The 24,724-nt window shown below is 46.6% G+C and overlaps 1 protein-coding gene across 1 annotated transcript; it reads right to left on the reverse strand.

The window, feature by feature from the left end:
* Window positions 1-1,134: 1,134 nt before the first annotated feature.
* Window positions 1,135-24,487, reverse strand: LOC108052915. Its single transcript, XM_044460819.1, is given in 12 exon segments — window positions 1,135-3,679; window positions 3,728-4,113; window positions 4,811-5,655; window positions 6,354-8,562; window positions 8,628-8,775; window positions 10,655-11,011; window positions 11,973-12,992; window positions 12,995-13,653; window positions 21,128-22,730; window positions 22,788-22,961; window positions 23,079-23,327; window positions 23,414-24,487. Coding segments are annotated over 11 exon segments (8,199 nt in total). The 5' UTR covers window positions 23,194-23,327; window positions 23,414-24,487; the 3' UTR covers window positions 1,135-2,996.
* Between the last annotated feature and the right edge of the window lie 237 nt (window positions 24,488-24,724).

Below are 24,724 nucleotides of genomic sequence, written 5' to 3' on the forward strand. Positions count from 1 at the left end.
AGACTGAATAATTTTCTCTATGTTTATAAAAACAACTATTTGAACCTGTATAACCATGGAATTAAGTAAGGAAATCGGGTACTCTTTAGAAATACTTTTTCTTAAATAGCAAATATTATTAAAGTTTTTGAATTTATTATTTTAAAATAATTAATAAATAGTGGGCCTTACAAATTTAAAACAGTGTACATTGTATATGTTCCAAAATAGTTAGTTAAATTATCTAAATGGTTGATCAAATCATGAATTGTTGATATATTTATTTTACCTTTATTGCTATAATTGAATACATTCTAAATAGTTCTCTCTTCGGCTTTTCTGTGTTTTTGAAATTATTAAAATGATCATAAAATAATCAAATGAAAATCATTCTTACTACAATTTAATCAATTGGAAAATATCGGTAATTCACTTGTTCTAAAATCATAAAAATGATCATCGAATCATGAAATTTGAATCCAATCAAAATGGCTATCATAGTGATAATTAAATCATTATCACTTTGATTTTTTGATCGAATGCAATGTATAGATCGATTTTCTTCATTTTAAAATCATTAAAATGATCATAAAATCATGAATTTCGAATCAAATAAAAATGTCAATCATTGCGATAACTTAATCGAACTAAATATGTCGATAGGATTTCGATGTTTTCGACAACTCTACCTGCAGGGCGCGTTCGTAGGCCTCGATGATTTCGTCGGGCGTCATTATCAGTACGCTGCTGCCCGCTTGACTGCTGCCGATCCGCGGGGGTGAGGGGGGCAGGGGTTCGTCTTCGGGTGCGGGTTCGGGTGGAGCTTGGGGCAATGCCGGTTTTTTCGCCTGCCGCTGTTTGATCGTTTGCAGGGGAAGGGGTGGCTGAAGCGGTACGGTCTCTGCCGACGGCTGCTGCTGCTGCCGCTGCTGTCCGCTGGCTCCTCCATTATCGCCATTGTTGTTGTTGTTGTTGGGCGCTGTGGCGCTGGCGGTGTCCCGCTCGCACTCGCACTCGCGCATGGGGATGGGAAAGGGGATGGGGGTGACACTGTTGCTATCCCTGTCTAACCCCTAGGCGAGTGATTTGCGAGGTAAAACGACAATTTTGTATTGTATTGTACTGTTTTGCGACTGTTAATGAAAAGCCAGAGGATTTGATTTCCTTTCAAATAATTGTTCGATTTACGGTTTATTAATAATCGATAATTTGATTACGCCATATGCATATATATAGGTGTATACATATCATGTGGATCAGCGATCTCTCTCCCCTTATCTCTCTCTGTATTTAAATATGTGTGTGTGTGTGAGTGTGTGTTTCACTTTAATATTTATTATCATGGGCTTTTATTTTCGGTATGTGGTGTATATATCTCGTTTCATTATGCGGTATTTCCTCCCATTTATCGCCTTCAGCGCTCTTATATAAATTTAATAATTTACATTAAACCATAACTTAGTTATACAAATACCATTTAGTACAGTTATGGGTAGTTTATATCGATATATAGCCCCTATACCATACTGGATACGCATTATTTATAATTTAATAGTACAAAAAAAAGACTTCGAAGTTTCGAACTCATTCCGTTAAGTGTTAAGATGCTTGAGCTAAGTTCCTGATCGGTCGCGTATGTCTACATATATCTGCTTTACATACAATATATAGTGTGAATCGTGTTGTGCCTTTGGATCGCTGAGTTTGCATACACTGTTGTGGGCGTGGTTGTGGGTGTGGGTTGGGGAAAAGCTGAAGAGCATGGGGGGAGGGGGGATGGGTTTATAGGAAAGCCGAATTTGGAGAGTTTCCGTCCTCTTCTAACACTTTGTACTCGTTTATATGCATTTATTTTCACTTGGTGTAAAAATATTATTATCAACATCGTTTCCTATATCATTTACCTTTTTCTATCCAAACTCAGCGGCGAATTTTGCGTTTAAAAAAATTTTCGCATCAGGCTTATGTTATTTATGGTTTCCTATGTTTTCCATTGCATTCATATCTGCGTTTCCGTATATATATATTTATATTTATTATAATTATGCTTCCTATACAACTATACATATTTAATATTATTGTGTACAAATACAAAATCGGCATGAAAGCCGTCGAATGTCAGAGAAGCAAATCAAAATTTACACTTAGACGTATTGGCACACATTTCGAAATTCAAATTCGAGCGGTTTTGGGGCATGTTAATTGAGTTTCAGAGGATTCAGTAAAATATTTAAAATGCAACGATTTTTTGACTATTTAGGAATTTTTTAGTATAATTCGCAGTACATTTTTCCAAGGAATATAAGTGAAAGGGAAATTTGTGTTTTGTTCAAACGAATCGTAAAAGTTTTTAAATAACTCGAATGAATTGTGAATGATTTTAATTGAGTTGTTGTATGATTCGTATAAGGCATTTACAATTTCGTTAAAAAAAATTGGTTTTAATCAAATTATATTATCAATAAATATAGTCAATTCAATGTTTATTTCAGAATGACACGGTATTCGAAAAAAAAACAAATTAAAGTTTTGTAATGTTTAATTAAAACATTTGTAGTTTAATAAATCGTTAAAAAACATTTTAATTTAAAAAAAATTAACGAATTCTTGTATACCATTATATTTATTTTTACATAGATGCATTGGAAAATGCATTTGATAATGCATTAACTAAATAGGAAATGCTTCTTTAACTTGAAATCTATCAATTTGCCTTAACACACTGTTCAACTTTTTTGCAAGTAGAACTTCTTTGGAAAATACATTAGCTAAATAAGTGGCTTGCATTAAGTCTTCTTTATCTTGAAATCTTTAAATTTTCTGCATATTTTTGATTTTTTTTCATGGTATCTAGTGGAAATCCCTTGGAATATGATTTTACTGAAACAGGGGAAACTAAACATAATTTTAAACTACTCGATTTCGCTGGCGCGGATCGGGATGTCCCATGGTCATATCCCACAAAGTGCACTTTAGCCCGGACTGGCGCCCACAAAGCCGCGCCCCTCCCGCCTCCATTAGTAGTAGGCGGGGAAGGGGTGGTAGTTCGACGGATTGGAGGCGTGGTGATTGGCGGATGGCAGGACAGGTGGTGGCCTCACGCCCGGATGGTAATTGCTGGACGCCACCTGGTGGTAGGCCCCGAAACTCCTGGCCATGTGACGATTTTGGGCCACCGCCGCCGCCGATTCACCAAGGAGTCGCGACTGATCCGCCGTGCCCAGCAGCCGGTTGTTCTGCTCCATCAGCAGATGGGCCGTGGGATCGACGAGGAGGCGATGCTGGTCGGCCGCATTCGAGGCGGCCAAAATGCGATGCTGCTCCACCGTCGACAGCAGACGATGGTGCTCCAGACTCTCGCGACTCTGGTGCTGCATCTGCGAGGAGAGGAAGGAGCGGTTGTTGCCCACCGCCATGTTGGCCGTATTCGGGGTGAGATCCAGCGAGGCCATGCGCAGCATGTCGTGGTGCGTGGGATGGTTGTAGGGCAGCTGTGGCGGCGACGACACCACATAGTTGGCGGTGCGACTCAGGTCCACCGAGGTGGTCTGGTCGTGCTCCTGCTCGCCCAGCTGCTCGCTGAGCATGTTGTGCATGGCGGCCGCCGACTGCTGGTGCTGCTGCATGGCGTGGTGCTGGTGTCCGTGCTCCTGCTGGTGCACCACCGAGGCGGCGCCCGCCCCACCACCACCTCCTCCGCCTCCACCTCCGCCGCCTCCACCTCCTCCTCCTCCGCCGCCGCCGCCGCCCACCACCGAACCGCCAGCCTGCTGCGCCTGCTGGCTCTGCTGCTCGCGATCGGAGAGGATGTCGTAGATGTGGTGGTGGTAGCGACTGCTCGGCAGCTGGAAGTTGTGGTGGTAGTTGCTGCTCGCCGCATTCGACCGGGAGCTCATGTCGAGGCCCTGGAGGTCGGAGAGGTCGTTGGCGGCACTGGCCGCCGCTGCTGCCGCCGCTGCCGCGCTGGCCGCCGCCGAATTGAGCCCATTGCCGCCGCCGCCCGCCTGGCGGTACTCCGCCGGCGAGTCCAGCTCCTGGCTGTTGTACTTCAGGTTGCTGGCCATGCTCTCGTACTTGGAGTACATCAGGTCGATCTGCGACTGCGGGAACTTCATCCGCATGTCCTGGCCGGCGCTGCTGCAATCGCATTAAGTCGGGCAAGTATTAGATACAATATACAGTCTTGTCTTAGCTTTTGTGCAAAACGCAGAATCAAATTGGTAACTCAAAATAAAATATACTTCTTTTCTACAGCATTGAATTTCAAGAAAAGGAAATAAAACGACGGGTGGTTTTAAATCCCCCATTATTAAATTTTTAAATCTCTTCATATTCTTAAAAAGCGACTCATTTTCTACCTCGAAAATTCATCATTTCCAAAAAGGTAGTTAATTTCTACAAAACCAAAACTCACAAAAATACATGTTCTATGTTGAGTGAAATTAAAAGTAAATTTGAATTAAATTAAAACAAACCAACTTAACGAAAAAGAACAATAAACAGAACCGGTTTTTTATTAAGTATACGCCGAGGTGTCACTTCCGTGAAACAACTCAGAGCTTTTTTTTTTTTCTTATATATCATATATTTTATTTTTATACGTTAATCAGCCAATTAAATGGCTTTAAAATGTAGGGACTAGAAAAAGTAACAATCATAATATGGAAAACATAACAGCAGTGATAGAAATCAATATGTTTTTGACTTTAAAATTAACAACTCAGAGCAGAAAAAAAGTATTTATAATTTGTGAATACATTTAAATGAAAAGGAAAAACAACAAACTTAACAGTATCAAACAATCAACGCATCCAGGTCGTGGAATCTTCACCTGTTCTGGGGCATTATGCTGTTCTCCTCGTCGCTGGACATCTGGTTGTGCCGCGAGATGTTCTGCCGCTGGCGCTCCTGGTGCTCCTGCTCCTGGACCGCCCGCTTGTGGCGCATCATGTCGCCGTTGAAGTTGTAGCGCGGAATGCTCGGCGAGGAGGCGGGCGAGATGAGCTCGTGCTCCGGATAGGTGCTGCCCACGCTGGAGGCGTTCCGCCGCTGCGGCTGGAGGGCGGGCAGTGGCGATGAGGCGGACATGCTGTTGGCCCCCCCCCCCCCCCCGCCGCCTCCTCCGCCACCGCCGCCGCCGCCGCCTCCTCCGCCGCTGGAGCTGCCCGCCGGCGTGCTGTTCGATCCGGGACCGCCTCCACCGTTGCCGGCGCCAAACATTCCGCCGTAATCGCGACCCGGCGATATGGGAGGGGGCGAGGGCGGGGTGCGGTGGTGCGAGGAGGAGAAGCCATCGGAGTCCGGATGCTGCGGACGCGGAGTACTGCCCGCGTCCACGTCCACGTCGTTCTGGTTCTGGTTGCTCTGCGGATTCGTCGGCGTGGAGGCGCTGGGCGATATATTGCAGGCGCCCTGGAACATTGGCAGCGGCGGTATCTGCATCGGGAAGCTGCCCAGGTTCTTCATCATCTTCAGCTCGTTCTCCAGGTTGTCCATGGCTCCGCCGATGCCCGTTCCGTTGGCCCCGCCCGACGATCCGCCGCTGCTCCCTCCTCCTCCCCCGCCTCCACCTCCTCCACCCGCTCCGCCCGCGCTGCCCGCTCCAAAACGCTGCGACTCGGGATCCACGTGGGCACTCATTGGACTGTCGCTGTTTATGTGGTTATCGGTGGGAACCTGCGGGGAATTACATGTTTTAGTATGGCTTGCAACGATTCCTTTGTAAACAAAACTAAAAGGGGCACTGGCATATTGGGAAATTAAGAAAAAGGCCACCAGATTGTGCTGCTTGATAGAAGCCGAAATTTATTCTGTAATTAAAATATATGTACTTTGAATTCAAAAAATACTCATTGAACTAGCGACTACAAGAATTGGATCACAAAATTCCACTCTGCTTGGCCAAAAAAAAACAACTTTGTTTTTGAAAAGAGTAAATATAAAAATATAAATTCAAAATCTTAAACAAATTACATTATATGATATGTACTTAGTATTTCAATAATAAATTGGTTAATAAAGTTTATATGATTTGTTTAGTGATTGGTAGGCGTTTTTTCTATAGAATGATTAATAATGCTATTTTTGTTAACTTAATTAATAATATTATATTTGAACCTTTAAGTTATTAAATACCAAAAACTTAACTTACAAATTTGGACTGAGTAAAGAGGCGTTCATAAATCAATGACGTTCGCAAAAATATACCTCTAAATAAAAATACAAACTTGTTTGATTTTATCATTGAATCCTAAATCGGATGCCTCCAAATTACCTTACTAAAGTCAGGAATATCTTTACGAATTACCAGGCATTTTCTTTGAGTATATGTGGGCATTATTTGTTAATTTTCCTCCACCAACTGGTGCACTCACCTTGAGGTCGCTGCTCTCGCTGTCAATCATATTGCCAACGGAGTTGAGGGCGGCCTCCACGAGCATGCTCGCCGAGGAGGAGCCGCCGCCCACGCCCACACCGCCGCCCACTCCGCCCACCACGCCCACGCGGGCATTGGCGTTGTTGTAGAAGGAGCTCATGAAGGACTGCGAGTGGGCCAGCGAGTTCATCTGCATCTGGGGCTCATCGCCGCCGGCCACCGTGCCGCCCGTCGCCGGACCCGTCGGCGTTTGTCCGCCGCTGCCGCCGCCCCCGCTGCCACTCCCACCGCCCCCGCCGCCACCGCCGCCGCCCGTGCCGCCCCCATAATGCGACATGGCCGCAGCTGCAGCAGCGGCGGCCGCGGCGGCGGCATTATTATTCGACTCGACGACGTCCAGGAAGGAGCTGTTCTCGTCCTCCTCGCGACTGTGGGCGCTGTGCTGGTGCTGCTGGTGCGGCTGGTGGGCGTGTGCGTGGGCGTGGGCGTGCGCATGGGCGTGGGCATGGGCATGAGCGTGGGCGTGGGCGTGGCTGGCGCTGGCGCTGCTCATCAGGCGGGCGAGGAAGTCGCGGTTCTGGCCTAACAGCTTGCTGTGCTCATCGACGGCGCTCGGCGGCACGGCGAATCCCAGATCCGCGCCCGGACCACCACCTGGTCCACCGCCGGATAGTTGACCGCAGGCACCACCACCGTCGCCCGGACCACCTCCACCGCCGCCGCCCGTCCCCTCGCCGCCGACATCGCTGGCTTCCTGCACCTCCTGGATCCACTTCTTGCTGCCCTTGCTGACCACCAGATTCTGGCCGAGAGCGGCGTTCATGGCCGCCGCATGGCGGTAGTCCTGCTGCCCCGCCCCCTGGGCGGCGGGATGCTGGTGCGGGTGGGCGTGCGAGTGGGAATGCGAATGCGAGTGGGCGTGGTGCGGATGGGCATGGGCATGGACGTGCGAGTGGTGTGCCTGGTGGGCGTGAACGTGCGGATGATGTTGCACCGCCGAACCACCACCGCCTCCGCCGCCATCGTCGTCGTCCTCGTCGTCGTCCTCCTCCTCGTCCATGCCCACGCCCACGCCCACGCCCATGTGGCCCATCATGTGGCCCAGCTTGGCCGGATCCTCGCCAGCGCCGGCCATGGCGGACACCGCTGCAGCCGCCGCCACCACCTGTTGCACCTGCTGCTGAGCACTCAGCCGCTGGGCGGTGGTGGTCAGGAAGGACTCCACCAGGCTCAGCTGGGCGTTCTGCTTGCGGCGCACCTGCTCCAAGCGGGCGTTCTCCACTTCCTCGTCGTCGGGATCGCCGTGCAGCTGCTGCTGCTGTTGCTGCTGTTGCTGCTGCTGCTGCTGTTGCTGCTGCTGCTGCTGCTGGTGGGGCAGGGCGTGGCCGTGCAGCTGGTGGGGATGGTACTGCGGGTGCTGCTGCTGCGGATCGTGGTGCAGCTGCTGGTGTTGCTGGTGGTGGTGGTGTTGCTGGGCGTGTTGCTGCTGCTGCTGGGCATGTTGCTGCTGCAGCTGCTGGTGCTGCAGCTGCTGGGCGTGTTGCTGCTGGTGTTGCTGCTGTTGCTGCTGCTGTTGCTGCTGCTGCTGCTGCTGGAGGAGGTGTTGCTGCTGGGCCGACGCACTTGGCTCCTTTTTGCGCTTCCGCTTGCGACCTCCGCCGCCGCCGGTCGAGGAGGCCGCTCCGGAAACGGAAACGGAGATGGAGGCGGCCGAGGCGGACGTCACCGAGGACGGCACCTTGTCGCCAAAGATGCTGGAGATCTTGGAGCTGAGCAGCGAGAGGTTCGGCTCGTTGCGGCAGAGGTCCTTGATGGACTTGCCGCTCTTCTTGATCGCCTCGAACAGGTTGTCGTCGCTGAACTCGGCGTCGCTCTGCAGCGAGCCGCTGAGCATGGAGCTCTGGTCCTCGAGGCTCTTGCGCCGCCGGCGCGGGGCTTGCTCTGTGAACGAGGAGGGGGAGACGACGGCCGCATTAGGGCGGGGCTGCGCCAGCGGCGGTGCCGCTGTTGCCGGCGGAGCCGTCGCCGTCTGCTGCTGCTTACCCAGAAAGTCCACCTTCATGCCGCCGGAGTAGGCGTCGAAGGTGTAGGCCACGCTCCGCTCGATCTTGGGCATCTGCTCCTGGGTGTAGTTGTGCACCTTCTTGTAGTGGAACTGCAGGCACTGCTTGGTGGTGAAGGCCGCATTGCACTCCGGCTCGGCGCACCTGCAAATTGTTTAACGCAAATGTTACTAAACACACGGATGGGATATAGGCATTGGTACACCCACTTGAACGGCCGCACGCCCGAGTGGGTCAGCATGTGGATCTTGAGATTGCTGCGGTTCTGGAAGAGTTTCTGGCACCGCGGACAGCTCACCACCGTCGAGTTGCGGCTGTGCACCTCCTTCGAGTGGCGCTGCAGTGCCGCTCGCGATCCTAGAAGTTTTGAACATAATTTACACTGAAAATCTCGTAAAACTTCAGCCATATCTAAAATGAAATTGTATGAAGAAAATGAAATTTCGGATTGTGGTGATTTTGAAAGAACAACTTAGTGATAATCCATAACCAGAAACCAACCCAACAACGAACGAACGAACGAACCAACGAACGAACAACGAACATAAAACGAAAGCCGAATCACATAAGGCACGGATCACAAGATCATCGGTTGGGGATTTGGATTTGGAGTTGGATTTGGGTGGGGGGCAGCAATCATAAGGTGGGGCCTGGAATCGGGACGTACTCTATGAACCAATCACCGAAGAACTAATGCAAATCATTCACTAAAAGCGGTTACTAAATGCAGGCTATGATCTGGGCTAGTACTAAGTATGTGACTGAAGGACGGATATATTTTAAAGCTACAATTCACTCAGAAGCACTCTTGCAGTATTCATTTTAAACTTTGTAATTTAAATAAAAGTCCCTGAACTTCTTACAAAATTGTTTATACTCATAAAATAAAAGAATATAATTAATTGGTAGAGAAAATTTATATTCGACTCAGTAAAATATGCAACAAAAACTTTATCTGCTACTCAAATTGCATATTTTCCTTGATTTTGATTATTATTATGTTTTCAAAATATAAAAAAATATAACTTAAAGAAATTGTAAAAAGCTTAACTTTTGTTTTAACTTTCTCACAATACTTCTGCTACTAAAAGTATGCAAGTCTTGGACTAAGAGAAATCTTCATTTTTTAGATTAGTTAACAAGTAAAATATTTTAAACGTGAATGAAACTAAGTCGCCTGTTTTAAAAATCACCTTATTTGATGCGAAACATTCAGTCACTTCAGTGCGGATCTAAAAGGGTGGATGTCATTCGGTATTTTTTAATAATGAACAATAGCATATACAAACAGAACACAAATTCCAAGAAACCAACGGAAAATCGGTAAAGAATACGCATAAATATAAATCAACCAAAAATATAGGCAACTAAAGAGAGATGAGCGATCGCAGATGCTTTTAGTGTTACATATATCGCGGTGTTGGTGTGGTGGTGACTTGAGGTGTGGTTGCTTAAGTAGTACAGCTAATTTTACAGCTAAGCGACTCTTTACGATATTAATACATAAGACATTGTTTGCATGGGTTGTGTAAGTCTATCATTTTTGTGAGTGTGTCGACTCAAGATCACGGTTGCCACATAATCAAATATTCAAATACCATTTGCTTTTATAAAAAATCAATCAATAAGATTATCTACAAAGACAATATGGAAAGTAATATTGCATATTACATTTTAATTTTGTTAGGGGATAAATTACAATTTAGCAAAATAAGAGCTTTAAACCAGAAAAAACAATTTAAACACAATCCCCAGCTGTAAATTAAGTTTATAACTTTAAGCTTACAGTTTGTAAATAAATAAATAAATAAATAAGAGCTTTGAAAGACTGAAATCTGTATATTTTTAAACAATGAAATTTAAAATTAAATAAAAGGAAAAGATGAGAACTCAAAAACCGAATAATGAAACTACTTTTCTATTTTCGAACAAAATTAAAATTGTGTAAAATCCTTGACCATCTTGTGGAAACTGTGAACTCGATTCGATATTGATATGTGGTCATATACAAATTGGTTGATTTATGCAGAAGCAGTTGGACGGCGTGCGTCGCTATACATACGGTACAGTACATACGACATACGGTGTGGCTATGCTATACAATGGTTACGACATACTATACACGAGCTTACGACATACGACATGGCAGTCAGCTGGCCTACGATGCGGCTACGTTATATCAAATTACGCATACGCATGGGTGTACGATCAAAGTTGCGCTGCGCTGGCCACTTACCGCTGTGCATGCGCTTGATGTGCGCCTTCAGCTTCTGCGGCTGGCAGAACTTCCTGCCGCAAAAGTCGCAGACGGGCCGCGATCGATTCGGATTGGAGGCGCAACCATAGGTGCGGTGCATCTCCAGGTAGTTGAGCCGCAGGAAGAACTTGCTGCAGAACTGGCACTGGTACGCCCCCTTCCCGTCGTGCTTCTCCGCCGCATGCTTCATGATGTTGTCCTTGCCCAGGACAGGCTCGCCGCACACCTTGCAGTGGTACTTGCGGATGGTCAGGCTCATCGAGGGGTCGTGGAAGACGGAGCAGTGGGTGCGGTAGTACAGGGGGTGCTCGAACTTCAGGTTGCAGCCGCCGCAGTCTGCGTGGGTGGTATGGAAAGAAAGGGACGTCAGTCTATAGATCTTGAAAGTTGGAACACAATTAAGGGCATGGCCCCATGCTCAGGGAACGTCCTCAAAAAATTATTTATCTTGCTCTCTTTTCTCCAAGTCGGGAGTAATTCCATGAATTTGCTAAATCTAAATTTAATTTGAATAAATTGACCTTTCAAAAACATTGAACACGACCATAAAAGAATTTATATGGAAATAAAAATATTTGAAAATAAAAAGTTAAGCCAATTCAAACCTACTTTAATATATGCCTACAAATTTGGTTTTAGTTTTGTTAAGAAAAGCTTTTCAAATGGCATTTCTCATTACTGACTTGTTAACCCTAAAAAAGACTTAGCTGGGCCTAAAATTGTTCTGAGAAGTTTTGTAGTCCATTCGATAGGTATATATTAAAGTGCTAACGATGTTATATGTGTTGTAGTTGTTAAAAGGTATTTAACAGTATGGCTAATTCTAACTGTTCTTTTTTTTTAGAAATAAATAAGTACATTTCGGAAACCATTTGTACCTCCTCTTTACAGTATCTCTATGGACTGCAAATGTATATAGAAACATACTTTCCTTCTCCTGATTTAATGCCATTTATATTAATTATCTTATGTTGCTATAACAAAAACAATTTTCCTTGACATTTAGTTTAAGGCGCTTGGTTGACTTGCTCCTGGAAATGCCGATATTTATACTTCGCCAGGGTCACAGTCGTGAAACTCGACCCCGGCATTTTTACACAGAGAAAACTAGCAAAGTGATTAGATGCAAAAACAGGGTCGAAACATTTTAAAAGGTAATGCGCTTTAAATAAGTTGAACTTGAATCTTGTTTGTTCTTAATGAGTTTGTTTAGTTGTTGAAAGGGTTTCACCCCATTTGTACACCTTAAACGTTGCATTATTTCGTTTTGCGTGGCTAAACCATCTTTTTCACTCACTCGTTTTCTCGGTGTGCTTCTTGCGCCACATGGTGTTGCAGTCGTCGCTCCAGTAGAGCAGCTCCATGCCGTTCCGCAGGTCGCGGCAGCTGACGAAGTACGCCTGCCGGTCGATGGAGACCAGGTTGACGTTGCGCTCCTCATAGCTGGGCGCCGGGCGGACGAAGCGCAGCCAGTTGGAGGCATTGGGGTTGTCGCAGCACAGCAGATACGACTTGTCGGCGCCGGCCTCGCACATCTCGAAGATCCACTTCATGTCGCTGCCCTCGCGCACCTCGCCGGTCTGGACGGGCTGTCCGATGAGCGGGCCCAGCTTGGTGAAGGCCCTGACCTCGGTGCGGGCAAACACCCCGGTCACGTTCGGCTCCACGTTGTGCAGCTCGAACTCCGCGGGCACCGAGGCCTCTGCGAAGGTGATCAGCGGCTTGGTCTCCAGCTCCGATAGCTGCGAGGACTCGTCCATGTCCATGTCCATGTCCATGTCCTCCATGTCCTCCATGTCGTCGTCCTCGTGCCGCTGCCGTCCACTGGCCCGCTTGGCCTGCCGCTGGGCATCGGCCTTCAGCTTGGCCAGCGCCTCCAGGTTCCGCCGCTCGATCCACTCGCCCAGGTCGACGGCATCGGTCACATTGCCGCAGGCGTTCCGCAGCGGACACAGCTTGTGGTCGTGGGCAATGGAGCACTCGCGGCAGGACTGCTGCGACCGGAAGGCGATGTCGTGCTCGTCCTCCTCCTCCACGAAGTTCTGCTCCATCTTCATCTCGCGGGCCAGGGCCTCCTCGTCGAGCTCCTCGTCCTCCTCGTCGTCCTCCTCGTTGCCGGCCAGTCCAAGTCCACCGCCGCCAACCTCCTCCTCGTGCTCGTCGTAGGAGTTGGGCGGCATCATGGCCGCCGCTGCCGCTGCCGCTGCTGCCGCCGCCGCTGCCGCCGCTTTGGCCGCCTGAGATTTCTTACCGCCCTGCGACTTGGAGCGGCCATGGAAGTTGCCATTGCTGGAGGGGATCCCATCGACGGCATCGGAGGGGGGAGGACGGGCAGGAGGTGTGGATGCTGCTGCTGCTGCTGGTGGTGGTGATGGTGGTGATCCTCGTCCTCGTCCTCCTCCTCGCTGCCATTGGCCGCTGCTGCCGCTGCCGCCGCCGCCGCTGCTGCAGCCGCTGCCGCTGCCGCTTTCTTGAGGCACAGGGCACTCGGCAGCGACTCCTTGCTATTCGCCTCCAGCTCGCTCTTGATCTTCTCGGCGATGCGGCAGTCGAGGACCTCGGGCAGGGCGGAGGAGGCGGCCGCCGCAGCTGCCGCTGCTGCACTGGCCTTCAGCGCCGCCGTTGCCGCTTTGGCCTCCTGTTTCTTGGACTTGGCATAGGTGAAGCCGGCGGCTGCTCCTCCGGCTCCTCCCGCTCCCTTGCCCTTGCCGGCAAATCCATTTAACGCCTCCGAGGTGAATTGCACCCGCTTTTTGTAGCGCTTGCGCTGCGGCGGGGTGGGCGTGGCCATGGGAACGGAGGCAGCCGAGGCGGAGTCGCCGTTTCCGTTTCCGCTCGCATTGCCATTTCCGCTGCCGTTGCCATTGATCGAGGATTCGGGCGGGGCGGCAAAGTCCTTGGCGCTCAGATTCGGCTCCAGCTTGAAGTTCCCATCGAAGCCTTTGGTGGGCGTGTGCGCAGGAGAGGGCGGGGGCAGGCTGCAAATAAGAGGTGGTGAGTAAGGTTGATTCCTTGGCTTGCATACTTTCTACTGAGTAACTGCTAAAGATAGAAAGCATATGTATTTTCCCGTTAAGAATAAACCCTATTGACTTAAATAAAATAAAAATGTGGGTAATAAGATAATACTAGTTATTACCAATATCACACTAATCAGTTCGTTGACTTAACTATCACAGTACAATACTTTGTTGTTGCATTGTGTACTGTATTGACTGTCTGGACTTTCGCTTACCATAACTAATTGATAAGTAATTATAAAATATTTAATTTCTTGTTTTTTCTTTATAATTCCCAACTAGTTCTATCGCATCAAAAGCGACAAGTAAGACACTGAAAATTTAAGACTTCATTGAATCAATTCCAAACTAGATAAAAGACAAGTGCACCCACACTTTCATTCAGTTCGCAATATCTTAGCTATAACATAAATGGTTTATGGGTATTTATCTTTTTTACTGTCACATTTTACAGTACTAATATTGTCGTACAATAATTATTGTTGGTACTTTAAACGATTTTTTTCGGTTGAATCATTTTATCATGAAATTTTTATTGAATTTACTGTGAAATGGTAATACTTCCGTAATGTTGATTTCAGTTATTTTTCGGTAAATTGTTATTTGCAGTATTTTAACTATAAATTTGGTTGATCAAGACATACAATAATCAATAATAAATAACAAATTATCAGAAATAAAAATTTGTGGGGTATAGTAAAAATCGAACCAAATAGTTAATATATTTGCTAAAGTTGCATAGTATATATAATGACATATCAACCTATCATGACTAACTTATTTTTTAGAGTGAAGAGAGAATAGCTCTTATAAGATAATAGTTAGTATTCGTACTAGTTCATCATTTTACTGCAAGGACAATATTATTGCACATTTATTATACAACATTTGAAATATGCTTGCTGTTATGAAATAAATAAAAACACCGTGAAGTGGATACTTTTTGCAAAGCAAAATAATCTTGGGAGCAAAGAGAGATGGAGAAGCTTGTCACGATAGTTGGCGGCGTCTGTGAAAGTGGGTCGATGGAATTTATTTATTTCTGGTCTACGGTCGAGTCCCTCCTCCTGCCAGGACCAGTCCACTATCGTCCTTCTCATCTCTTCTCCTCTTCTCTCCCTCTCTTCCCTTTCTCCATCGCATACTGTCCTTGTTGTTGTCGCCTTTGCGTTTAATTAATTTTGCTTACGCTTTGCTTGCCGCTTCGCGTCCCCCTTGAGGGGAAAAAAGGTGGATGGAAGGCGGAATCCGTGAAGTCTGGACCACTTGCATCACAAAAAAGAGCGGTGCGAAGACCCAGATACTCTAGCAATTCAATTCAACACGGACTTCATTGTAAATGTTCGGTTCCCGTAACAAAATGTTCTATTGACCATATAACAAAAAGTTTTTGAAGACTAAACAAGTTCAAGAAAGTTAAAATGCTTTTCTTGCATCATAATTTGTAATAGGATGGTGAGTAGTGAACGAATTTCGACCAAGAGTTAAATGCTTCAAATAAACTTTAAAGACAACAAATTACGTATGATTTAATGACAGTCAGACGGATAAGTTTATGCCGATTTTCCTGAAGATGCTGATTATTAATATATAAAAACAAGAAAGGAAAGCTAACTTCGGGCGGAGCCGAAGTTGATATACCCTTGCAGAATATTTTATAAATTATATTGTCCAAAATTATTCATATGATGTATTCTTAATACTCATAAAATGTCCCAACTTCCTAACTTTAAAAACACCAAAGTTATGGCATTTCCAATCGTTCAGTTATATGGCAGCTATAGGATATAGTCGGCCGATCCTTATGAAATTTGATAGGTCGGATTGATTGGCCAAAAATAAAGCCCATAGAAAATCCCAACTTCCTAACTTTAAAAACACCAAAGTTATGGCTTTTCCGATCAATCAGTTATATGGCGGCTATAGGATATAGTCGTCCGATCCTTATGAAATTTGGTAGGTCGGATTGATTAGCCAAAAATAAAACCCATAGAAAATCCCAACTTCCTAACTTTAAAAACACCAAAGTTATGGCTTTTCCGATCGTTCAGTTATATGGCAGCTATATGATATAGTGGCCCGATCCGGCTCGTTCCGACTTATATACTACCTGCAATAGAAATACAACTTTTGGGAAAGTTTCAAGCAGATAGCTTTAAAACTGAGGGACTAGTTTGCGTAGAAACGGACGGACAGACGGACAGACGGACAGACGGACGGACAGACGGACGGACAGACGGACAGACGGACATGGCTAGATCGACTCTCCTGGTGATGCTGATCAAGAATATATATACTTTATAGGGTCGGAAATGTCTCCTTCACTGCGTTGCAAACTTTTGACTGAAATTATAATACCCTCTGCAAGGGTATAATTATATACTTTACAGGTCCAAAATGTTACAAAAATGTTTAGCTTTCAACTAACAAAGCAATATTCCCGTATTTGTTCGGTTTTTTAAGCGCAAAAAAATATAAATTTATATATAACGTAAAGTATATGTTAGTAGTTATTTAAGTAAATTAGTAAGAAATTATTAAGAAAAAGACCAGTGGTGTTGTAAAATTGGTAACTAACGAGCGTCACTTGACCGCTTCTGTTCCCTCGTTAGTCTATTTTTAAGCCCGGTTTCCATATCTCTCAGCAACTAGTTGTTGGTGGGTAATTTTGGTTACTGACGGCAGAAATCGCAACAAATTTCCGTGGGGGCAATGCAATCGCATACCCGGTAGCCACGAACCTTTGAACCTTTTGCTGTTTGAATTCATGTGGAGGAAATTCATCAACGGTATTGAGTGCGATACATCGTCGGCGTTGAACTCTGGATGCTGCACATGGTGGCCCGGTGGTACCCCCTCCCAAACACCGTCCCCGCTGTCTCCCCGTTTCCCCCTACCCCGTGTTATCGTTCATTAAATCCTCCACCTTAGAACCATAACAACAATATCGAAAACAGCGGCAACGGCAAACGATTCCATTCCATCCCGCCATCGTTCTATCCAGCCATCCACTGCCACACTGCCACCCCCTCGGTATCCACTTACCCTGCTCCACTTTGTCTCAACCTTCCACCCAGTTGCTTTCCATCCACCACCCGCTCTCCATCCACCCACCATCACCACCCATCACCCACCACCCGCGCTTCTTTGACCGCAGAGAGCGAACATATTCCTGGTTCCAGTTCCATCCTCTGAAGATGGGGGTTCCGTGCTAGGATCCCTGGGTTGGGTTCCTATTCTGGTGAATGCGAGTGTCTCTACCATTAATGTGCTGCTTGAGGGCCCAGCGGGGGGTGATGAGTGGGTGGGTGGCTGGCAGGGGGGTGGTGGAGGGTGGCAGAGGGAGGTGGGTGGCTTAACTCAGTTGGGTTTTCGAGGTTGGAGGTTGGAGACTGGGGAGTTTTGGGATTCTGTTTCGTGTGCGGTGCTCGTTGGCGCATTAAGCACACAGCCAGCGACACAAACGAGGCTCACACAGACATACAAACACATACACACACTCACATACCAAAACACACACACGCGCACTCGCACAGAGACAATTGCACAACAATTTTGTGCTTTTTGGCGAAAATTCGCAGAAATTGGCGACATGGCGTATACGAAATGCGAATTGGCAAAAGGCAAAGAAGGAAATTGTGGTGTTGTAGGAGGGGAAAGGGGCGGAACAGGGGTGGTAAGCACAAGATTGGGGGTGGGATATTATCTATTGTGTATGTGGGTGTGTGTGCGTGTTTGTCTGTGTCTGATTACAGGGGCTATGGGATATCGCACTGGCACAAGGAGATGCGAAAGAAGGAGCTGCTGATTAGTGGCGAAGACCTACGAGTGCGAATTGCGATACAAGGTTCTTTTTACCAGTCCAAGATTCCCAGTTTGGGTTTCCCAGAAAAACATGGTAAAATGATCGTTCTTGAAATCACTTTTGGGGCATACACTAAAAACGCTCAATTTGAATCTGTATCTCAAGTATAACGATATAAGGTCAAGGTTAAATTACAATTTTTGCAGAACACTGAAGATTTTAGTATGAGCTCTATTATTTCTCACATCAATGAGCAAATTAGAATCATGGATCGTTTTTAGCGGTTATTTGTTTTATATTTTCTAACTAATACATGCAAAAATAGTCAATAATAAAACTTGTACTTATAACAGCAGTTTTTCGAAAGTTCCTTGATAATGTATCAAGATCGTTAAAATAATGAAATTATTGTCTGTTAAAATACAAGAACATTTATCACATTGAGGGATTTCAATTAGTTTTTGTTTTTACTGTAATTTTCATTCTTCGTCTTTGTATTGATAAAAAGACAAACAGTGATAACAATTTATAGCTTTAAACAATTTTCGCGACCTCTCTTTTCATGGCTGTCGAACTGTCGGAAATTGGTCGACACTGTAAACCAAGCCAATCTCACATGTGGCGCAACGTGTTCTCTAATGATCGAATCGGGGCTCCTGGCCCAAAAGGACTCGGGTGTGTGTGTCTGTGTGTGTCTGTGGGTGGGAATGTGTGTTAACCTGCCAACGGGCTCCTCCTTGTGGCATTCGCTTCGTATGGCAGCCAATGCCAAAGGAAGAGGGCGATAAAAGGGAGGCGACGGAGGTGGAAGCCCAACTGAGATTCAGACATTTCTGCATTGGCATTTTGCATTTGGCCAAGGATGGGAAGTGGATGGGGGAAACAGGGCCCATATTCAAAGCGCCAAATGGCGCGCTCGACTGCAGTGCAACAGCACCAACAAAAAGTACGAGGCGTGGCAGGGTGCAGGGTGCAGGAGAGGGGGGAAGAGGTTGGAGGTTGTTGCGGAGGCAATGTGGGGCAAGGGAAGAAAATTCGCGACGCATTCACGTTGCAAGGATCCGAAGGAACCTCCCGGGCTCATGTGTGTGCGTGTGTTTCCCCCTCCCCCCTCTCCCTTTTAACTCTCCCTGTGTTTTCTACAGTTGGGGAAAATCTTACTTTATTATAAATTAAATCAATAACTGATTTCAAATGTCTATCTCTCAGAAAAAGAATAAGGCCTGTAACAAGGCCTTAAATGCTATTCAGGGACATTTCGAGTTTTAAGTTTTAGCCTTGTAAAACTAGGAGCATCAAAATTATGTAAGCTCTTATACTAACGCTGCATATTCTAAAATGTTGGTAGGTCAATGGGCCGCAATTAGAATGCAAAAAAAAGAAATATGCTTTAATAATTAAATTTCGGAAGTTCTTGGTAGGATTAAACGACGACTTTAAAATCAAGGGTTTCTTATAAAAATTCAGTAAAAATATTAATTTTGTCAAATATTCCAAAAAATTCAATTCTTCTTCTATGTAAGGGTACTTTATGGGAAAATATTTTGAAAATTTAACTGTTCGTTGTATAACAAAGATGTGGCTCTTTTAAACAGGCTATTATACAAAAATAGATTATGATACATAATAAATTAATTGACTATTGCCTATCTACAATATTTCAGGTTGCTTAATAATTAAAATATTGTTCAAAAGTTGTATATATTACGCAATTAACTGGTGCAAACTCTCATTAGAAAAAATCAGGAAAGGCTTTTGGTTCTTGATTTACGAACAATGCTGCATTGTTCTTAACTGATTGGTTTTGTATGTAACCCCCTTTTTTGTCCGTGTAGGTTATTTGTGTGTGTAAGTGGGCGATTGGCAACATGGCATGCAAATGCAGGCAGCAACAACGTCAACAACAACGACAACAACAACATCCCCGACCATGTTGCTTGAGTTTGCGCCTGTGAGTGTTCGTGTCCGTGTGAGTGTGTTGCTTTTTCCGCTTCCGCTGACATGGCGGCAGTGAGAATACGAGTCGAGCACAGCGGGTTACGTTACGGTTCCGACTGCGGAATATGCGGAATATACGGAGTATACGGAATATACGACGGAATATGGTCGAAATGGTGACTACGGCAGAAACATGAAAGCTCCGTTGCATGCAACCGCATGAGTACCGCATTTGTGCCTTTGTATCACGCGGCCAAAAGGGGTTGATGATGGTAGGGGGGTTTTCGGGGGTTTTGGGGGTTTTTGGGGGTGATGGGGCGGCAGGAATGCATTCGGGCATGAATTGCTTTTACATGGATCGCTTTAATACCGCACCTCCTTCATCTTCTTCTTTTACTGCTGCGTATCGCGCCACTTGAGCTACCCAAACCCCCCCCACCCCTCTCCCACCAAAAAGCTCTGTGTCTGTGTGAGTTCATATCTGCGAGCAAATATCAACAATGATGGCCAGCAGAGCGTTGCCACATCTCTCGCATCCAGCCGATTCGACTCCTTTGTCTCCTCCTTTTGTCCTGGTTAATTAACGGAACCAGATGGAAGCCAGCCAGAAGGATATAGTTGCATTACCGACTTTTTGAAACTCACTACCCAATGTTTTTACTCAGGTATCAATGATTTTCCCTATCCGATATCCTTTCTAATTGTACTTCGGGCACAAAAAAGTATAGAATGCTTTTTCGTGGCATATGGAACAAGTTAAGTGTCTCTTGGCATCGGAATTGTTCGAGGTAGAGCTGCAAAAACTTTTCAGGACATATGACGTTGTAATTTTGATCAATAACTCTGCACTTCTGGCATGGTAATTGATTTTTATCGACTTTCACTCAAATGAGACGACATTAAACCCCATAAAATATATTAATTACATTGTTTTATGAAACAAACGATCGCACGTTTAATCACAATGTCTTGCAGTCATAAAAATATATAGCCATTGTTTACAAATAATAATTAATAGATGTTCGAACGTACTATTACCTGTTGCATATTACTAACTATATATTATATCTCGGAATAAGTCCCTATATGTTACATATAAGAGGTATAATTTTTTTAAAATAATTGTTCCAATTGTTCCAATGTGAGCTTTCTATACGACTTGCAATAAAAATAAGACTTTTGGGAAAGCATCATCTAGATAGTTTTGCAACTGCGAAACTAGTTTGCGTAGACACGGACCAACGGACGAACAAACGGATTTGGTTAGGACCTCTTTCCTGGTGATCACTATATGTCTAAGTCCTCCTTTACTGCGTTGCAAACATTTAACTAAAATTATAACACCCCCTCCGAGGATATAACTAGAGATTGCCAATCACTCAACGGCATATCAAACACTTCGTTTGCCCTATAAATTGGTCAGTTGATAATGGTTTTTGAAAATGATTTTTGTTTCATTTTAGAGAATCATTTTAGAGTGTTCCAAATTGATATATTTTTAAGGATGTTTTAACGTGAGAGTCATTAGAGAACGACAAGTGTAAAATTCATAAACTTTTTAAATTTCTCATAAAGATATCTATTTTACCTGCCAATGGTATGAATATATTTTTTCATTGTTTATCATTTCCCTTGCCAACGTTATTTAGAATAATATCTAAGAGCTATCCTTTAAATAAGTTTACTCACTTGTTTAACCGATCCGTGTCGTTATCAGCCAGGTTGAGAAGGTAGGCGACGAACTCCACATCGTTCTTGAACTGCAGCCGGGTGCGCATGTGCTCCCATTTCTCGGCGTTTTTGGTGCCGATGTAGATGTTCTTGCTGTAGTTCTGATGGCGGTACTTGCGCCGCTCGCTGGCCGCGCTGCTGCCGCCACTTCCCCCGCTGCCGCCGCTGCCCCCACCGCCATGCTGCTGCTGTTGCTGCTGGGCATTCTGTTGCTGTTGCTGCAGTGACATCGACGCATTGGAGGCGTTGATCCCCAGGCCCAGGGATGAGCCTCCTCGGGAATTGCCGCCACCGGTGGTCAACAGATCGTTGCTGCAATTTGTGCCCTGACCGCCCGCCCCCAAGCTGCCGTGCGTCGAGCTGAGGGCGTGGTTGCTGTTGTTGTTGGTGGAGAAGCTGGTGTTGCTGTTGCCGCCGAGCAAACTACTGGGCGGTGGCGGGGCAATGGGCGTGGCACCGCTGCCACCGGCCATGTCCAGGGCATTGGCACTCTGCTGCTCCAATTGGGCACTGAGCTTGGCCGCCGAGGCAGCCGCTGCCGCTGCGGCCGCTGCTGCCGCCGCCGCTGCCACGGCGCTCATGTGCAGACCGCTGCTCTCGGCGGCCGCCGAACTGTTTAGGTGGGCGGAGGAGAGGGTGGCGCGGCTGTCTAGGTGGCTGCTGGCCACCTCGTCCTCGTCCTCGTCGTCCTCCTCCTCGCCATCGTCGTCATAGACAGCAGGCTCCTGTTGCTGCTGCAGATGTTGCTGCTGCTGTTGCTGATGCTGCTGCTGATCGTGATGGCTGGGCGGCAGGACATGTCGCAGGTCTGTGGGCGTTAGATCATGACCGTTGCCCTGCTGCTGGCGATGCTGCTGATGCTGCTCCTCCTCGTCCTCCTCCTCATCCTCGTCGTAGTCGTCCTCCTCGTCCTCTTCGTCCTGCGGCTGCTGCGATTGCTGTTGCTGCTGTGCCTGCAGGTGATCGTCACGATCTCGTGACTTGCTGCTGCCGTTATTGTTGTTGTTATTGTTATTGTAGTGTTGCTGCTGCTGCTTGTTGCCGTTGTGCAGCGCATTGACCGCCGCTGCCACCACGGCCGCTGCTGCCGCTGCCCGCTGCTGCTGCTCTGCCGCCAGTTGCTGCTGTTGTTGCTGCTGGGAGACTGCCTCCTCCTGCTCCTCCTCCTCATCCTCGTCCTCCTCGTCGTCCTCCTCCTCGTCCAGGCTGCTTTGCGAGCTGCTGCTGCTGCGACTGCTGCTGCGGCCATAGTTGTTATTGATGTTGTTGTTGCTGCTGCTGCTGTTGACGGCATTTGCCCCATTGTTGTTGTTGCTGCTACCAATGTTGTTGTTACTGCTGCTGGTGCTGTGCGGCATTTGTCCCGCCGAACCGGCCGAATTGTTGCTATTGTTGCTAATGTTGCTCAAGGCTGCCGCTGCTGCTGCTGCTGCCGCTGCAGCGGCGCGACTCAGGAAGGGTGGGCGTGGCACCAGCGGCGTGTCGGAATTATCGGAACTATCGTTAAAGTCGAACGCACTGAAATCGGCGGCATTGGCGGCATTTGTTGCACTTGCTGCTGCTGCTGCCGCTGCTGCAGCCGCTGCTGCTGCTGCTGCTGCTTGTGTTGCTGCTGCACTTGGATTACCGCTGCTTGTTTTGGACATGCTGCTGCCGTCGCTGCCGACGCTAGCGTTGCTGCTGCTGCTGCTACTGCAGCTGCTGCTGCTGCTGCTGCTGCGACTGCAGCGCTTGTTGTTGCTACTGTTGACCGCTTGTCGCCGCTTGGTTGTTGTTGCTGTTGTTGCAGTTGCTGTGACAATTGGGGTTTCTGTTGCTGTTATTTTAAGTGTTGCCTTTGTTGCTGTTGCTGCGCTTTGCCGAACGCTGCTCAGTTTTTGCTATTTATTGTTGTTGCTGGCGCTGCTGCGACGCGAATGGTTGTTGTTGTTGCTGCCGGGGCGGTCTGTCTCCGATTCCGCTTCAGATGGCGCCTTGCTTTGCCTCTGCTGCTGCTGCTGTTGTTGTTTCTGCTTCTTCTTCATTATTCAAACACACAAGTCGCGCGTGCGACCCACTACACTTTTTGTTGCTGTTGCTGATTTTGCTGCTGCTCTTGATGTTGTTGTTGCATTGCTTTTCTACAGCTTTTTTCGCTTGTGTATTGTAGGTTTCTCTGCTGTTTTTTGATATTTTTGTATGTTATTTTTTGGGAAATGTTATAGATTTGTGGGAGGGGGATTGAGGAAAAAACTGAATATATACCAGCAGCGCCGCCGCGGTCGCTGTCGACGTCGACGCCGACTGCAACGTAGGGGTAACGCGAAATAGCAGTAAAAAAAAATACCGTTCGCCGAAAGTCACTCGCTGAAGCTCCCTTTTTGACACTGGGTGGCAACGCTGCCACAGGGATTTTTTTCCTTTTTATTATTTTTTATGTGCGCTCAAAACTTTTTATACACTCTGCTGGGAATGTTTACTTTGCGAACTATTTCGATTTTTTCTTGGTTTAACCTGGTAGCTGCCAATTTGTTTGTAGTTTTAGATTTGTCATTAAACATCCCTCCTGTTTTGTCACTTATAATGTGTCCAAACGTGTGTTTTGTGGCACATCCTTGGCTTGTGGTTTGGTTCTTGTGGTCAAGAGGGAGCTTGGCTTGTTATGATGTGGCTGCTGCTTGAAGTATCCTGCCACACACACACTCTTGCACACAAACACAGAACATAAGGTTTCGAATTTTTCAAAGATTTTTCCTCAAGTTCTTCTTCTTTGTTTCACTATGCACTTACGGAAAAAAAACAAACAAAAATTTTAAATGTTTGGGTAGCGACTTTCAGGCTGCTTAGATATTTTGTTGTTATTGTTGTTGTGTTCGCTATTTCGATAATTTCGTTACTATTTCTTTTTTTGGAGGACAAGGGTGTGCGTGTGTGTTAGTGTATTGGTGTGACACCCAAGAGAGAGGGGGAGAAAGAGAGAGAGAGAGAGCGCGAGGCGGTGGCGGTTTTCGCCTTATGGGGAAAAAGGAGCGGAAGGGGGGTGGTGGGGGCGATGAGTAAGGGGTGAGGGGGTTGTAGGGGTGAGCTAGACGCCTCGCCTTCTTCTGCTCCTTTAGCATTTCCAACTGCTGGCCTTTCTTACACACTTTTCCACGGCTTTTGCACTCGAAAATAACTTGTCAAAAAAAAGGAAAAGTTTCGCACACTTTCTAGCGGTTTGGGGGCACTTTTTTAATTATTTAACTGCTTTCTTCTTTTTTTCTGCCTGTTCTTGGGTTTTTGTCGTCCGCCGTTCGTGATTAGCGATTTCTCTGCGAGCGCTCATATGCCGTTACTCGCTGGTCGCGACGGAATGAAGGACTTTTTATTTATGTGTATGTCCTCGCCGCAGTCGCAGTTCCCGGCAGCGACGTCAACAGCGACGGCGACGCCGGCAGCGCCACTTCCTCCTGAGCTCTCTGCGTTGCGAAAAAGTCCTGCGAAGCCGCCAATGGCCCCCCCACCCACACACTCACACACACACTCTCAGGATTACGGAGAGTCTTTCTCCCTCTCTCTCACTCACTCACTCTCTCT

The sequence above is a fragment of the Drosophila rhopaloa genome, unplaced genomic scaffold (assembly GCF_018152115.1).
Source record: "Drosophila rhopaloa isolate 14029-0021.01 unplaced genomic scaffold, ASM1815211v1 contig_3, whole genome shotgun sequence".
In the NCBI taxonomy this organism is placed as follows: Eukaryota; Metazoa; Arthropoda; class Insecta; order Diptera; family Drosophilidae; genus Drosophila; species Drosophila rhopaloa.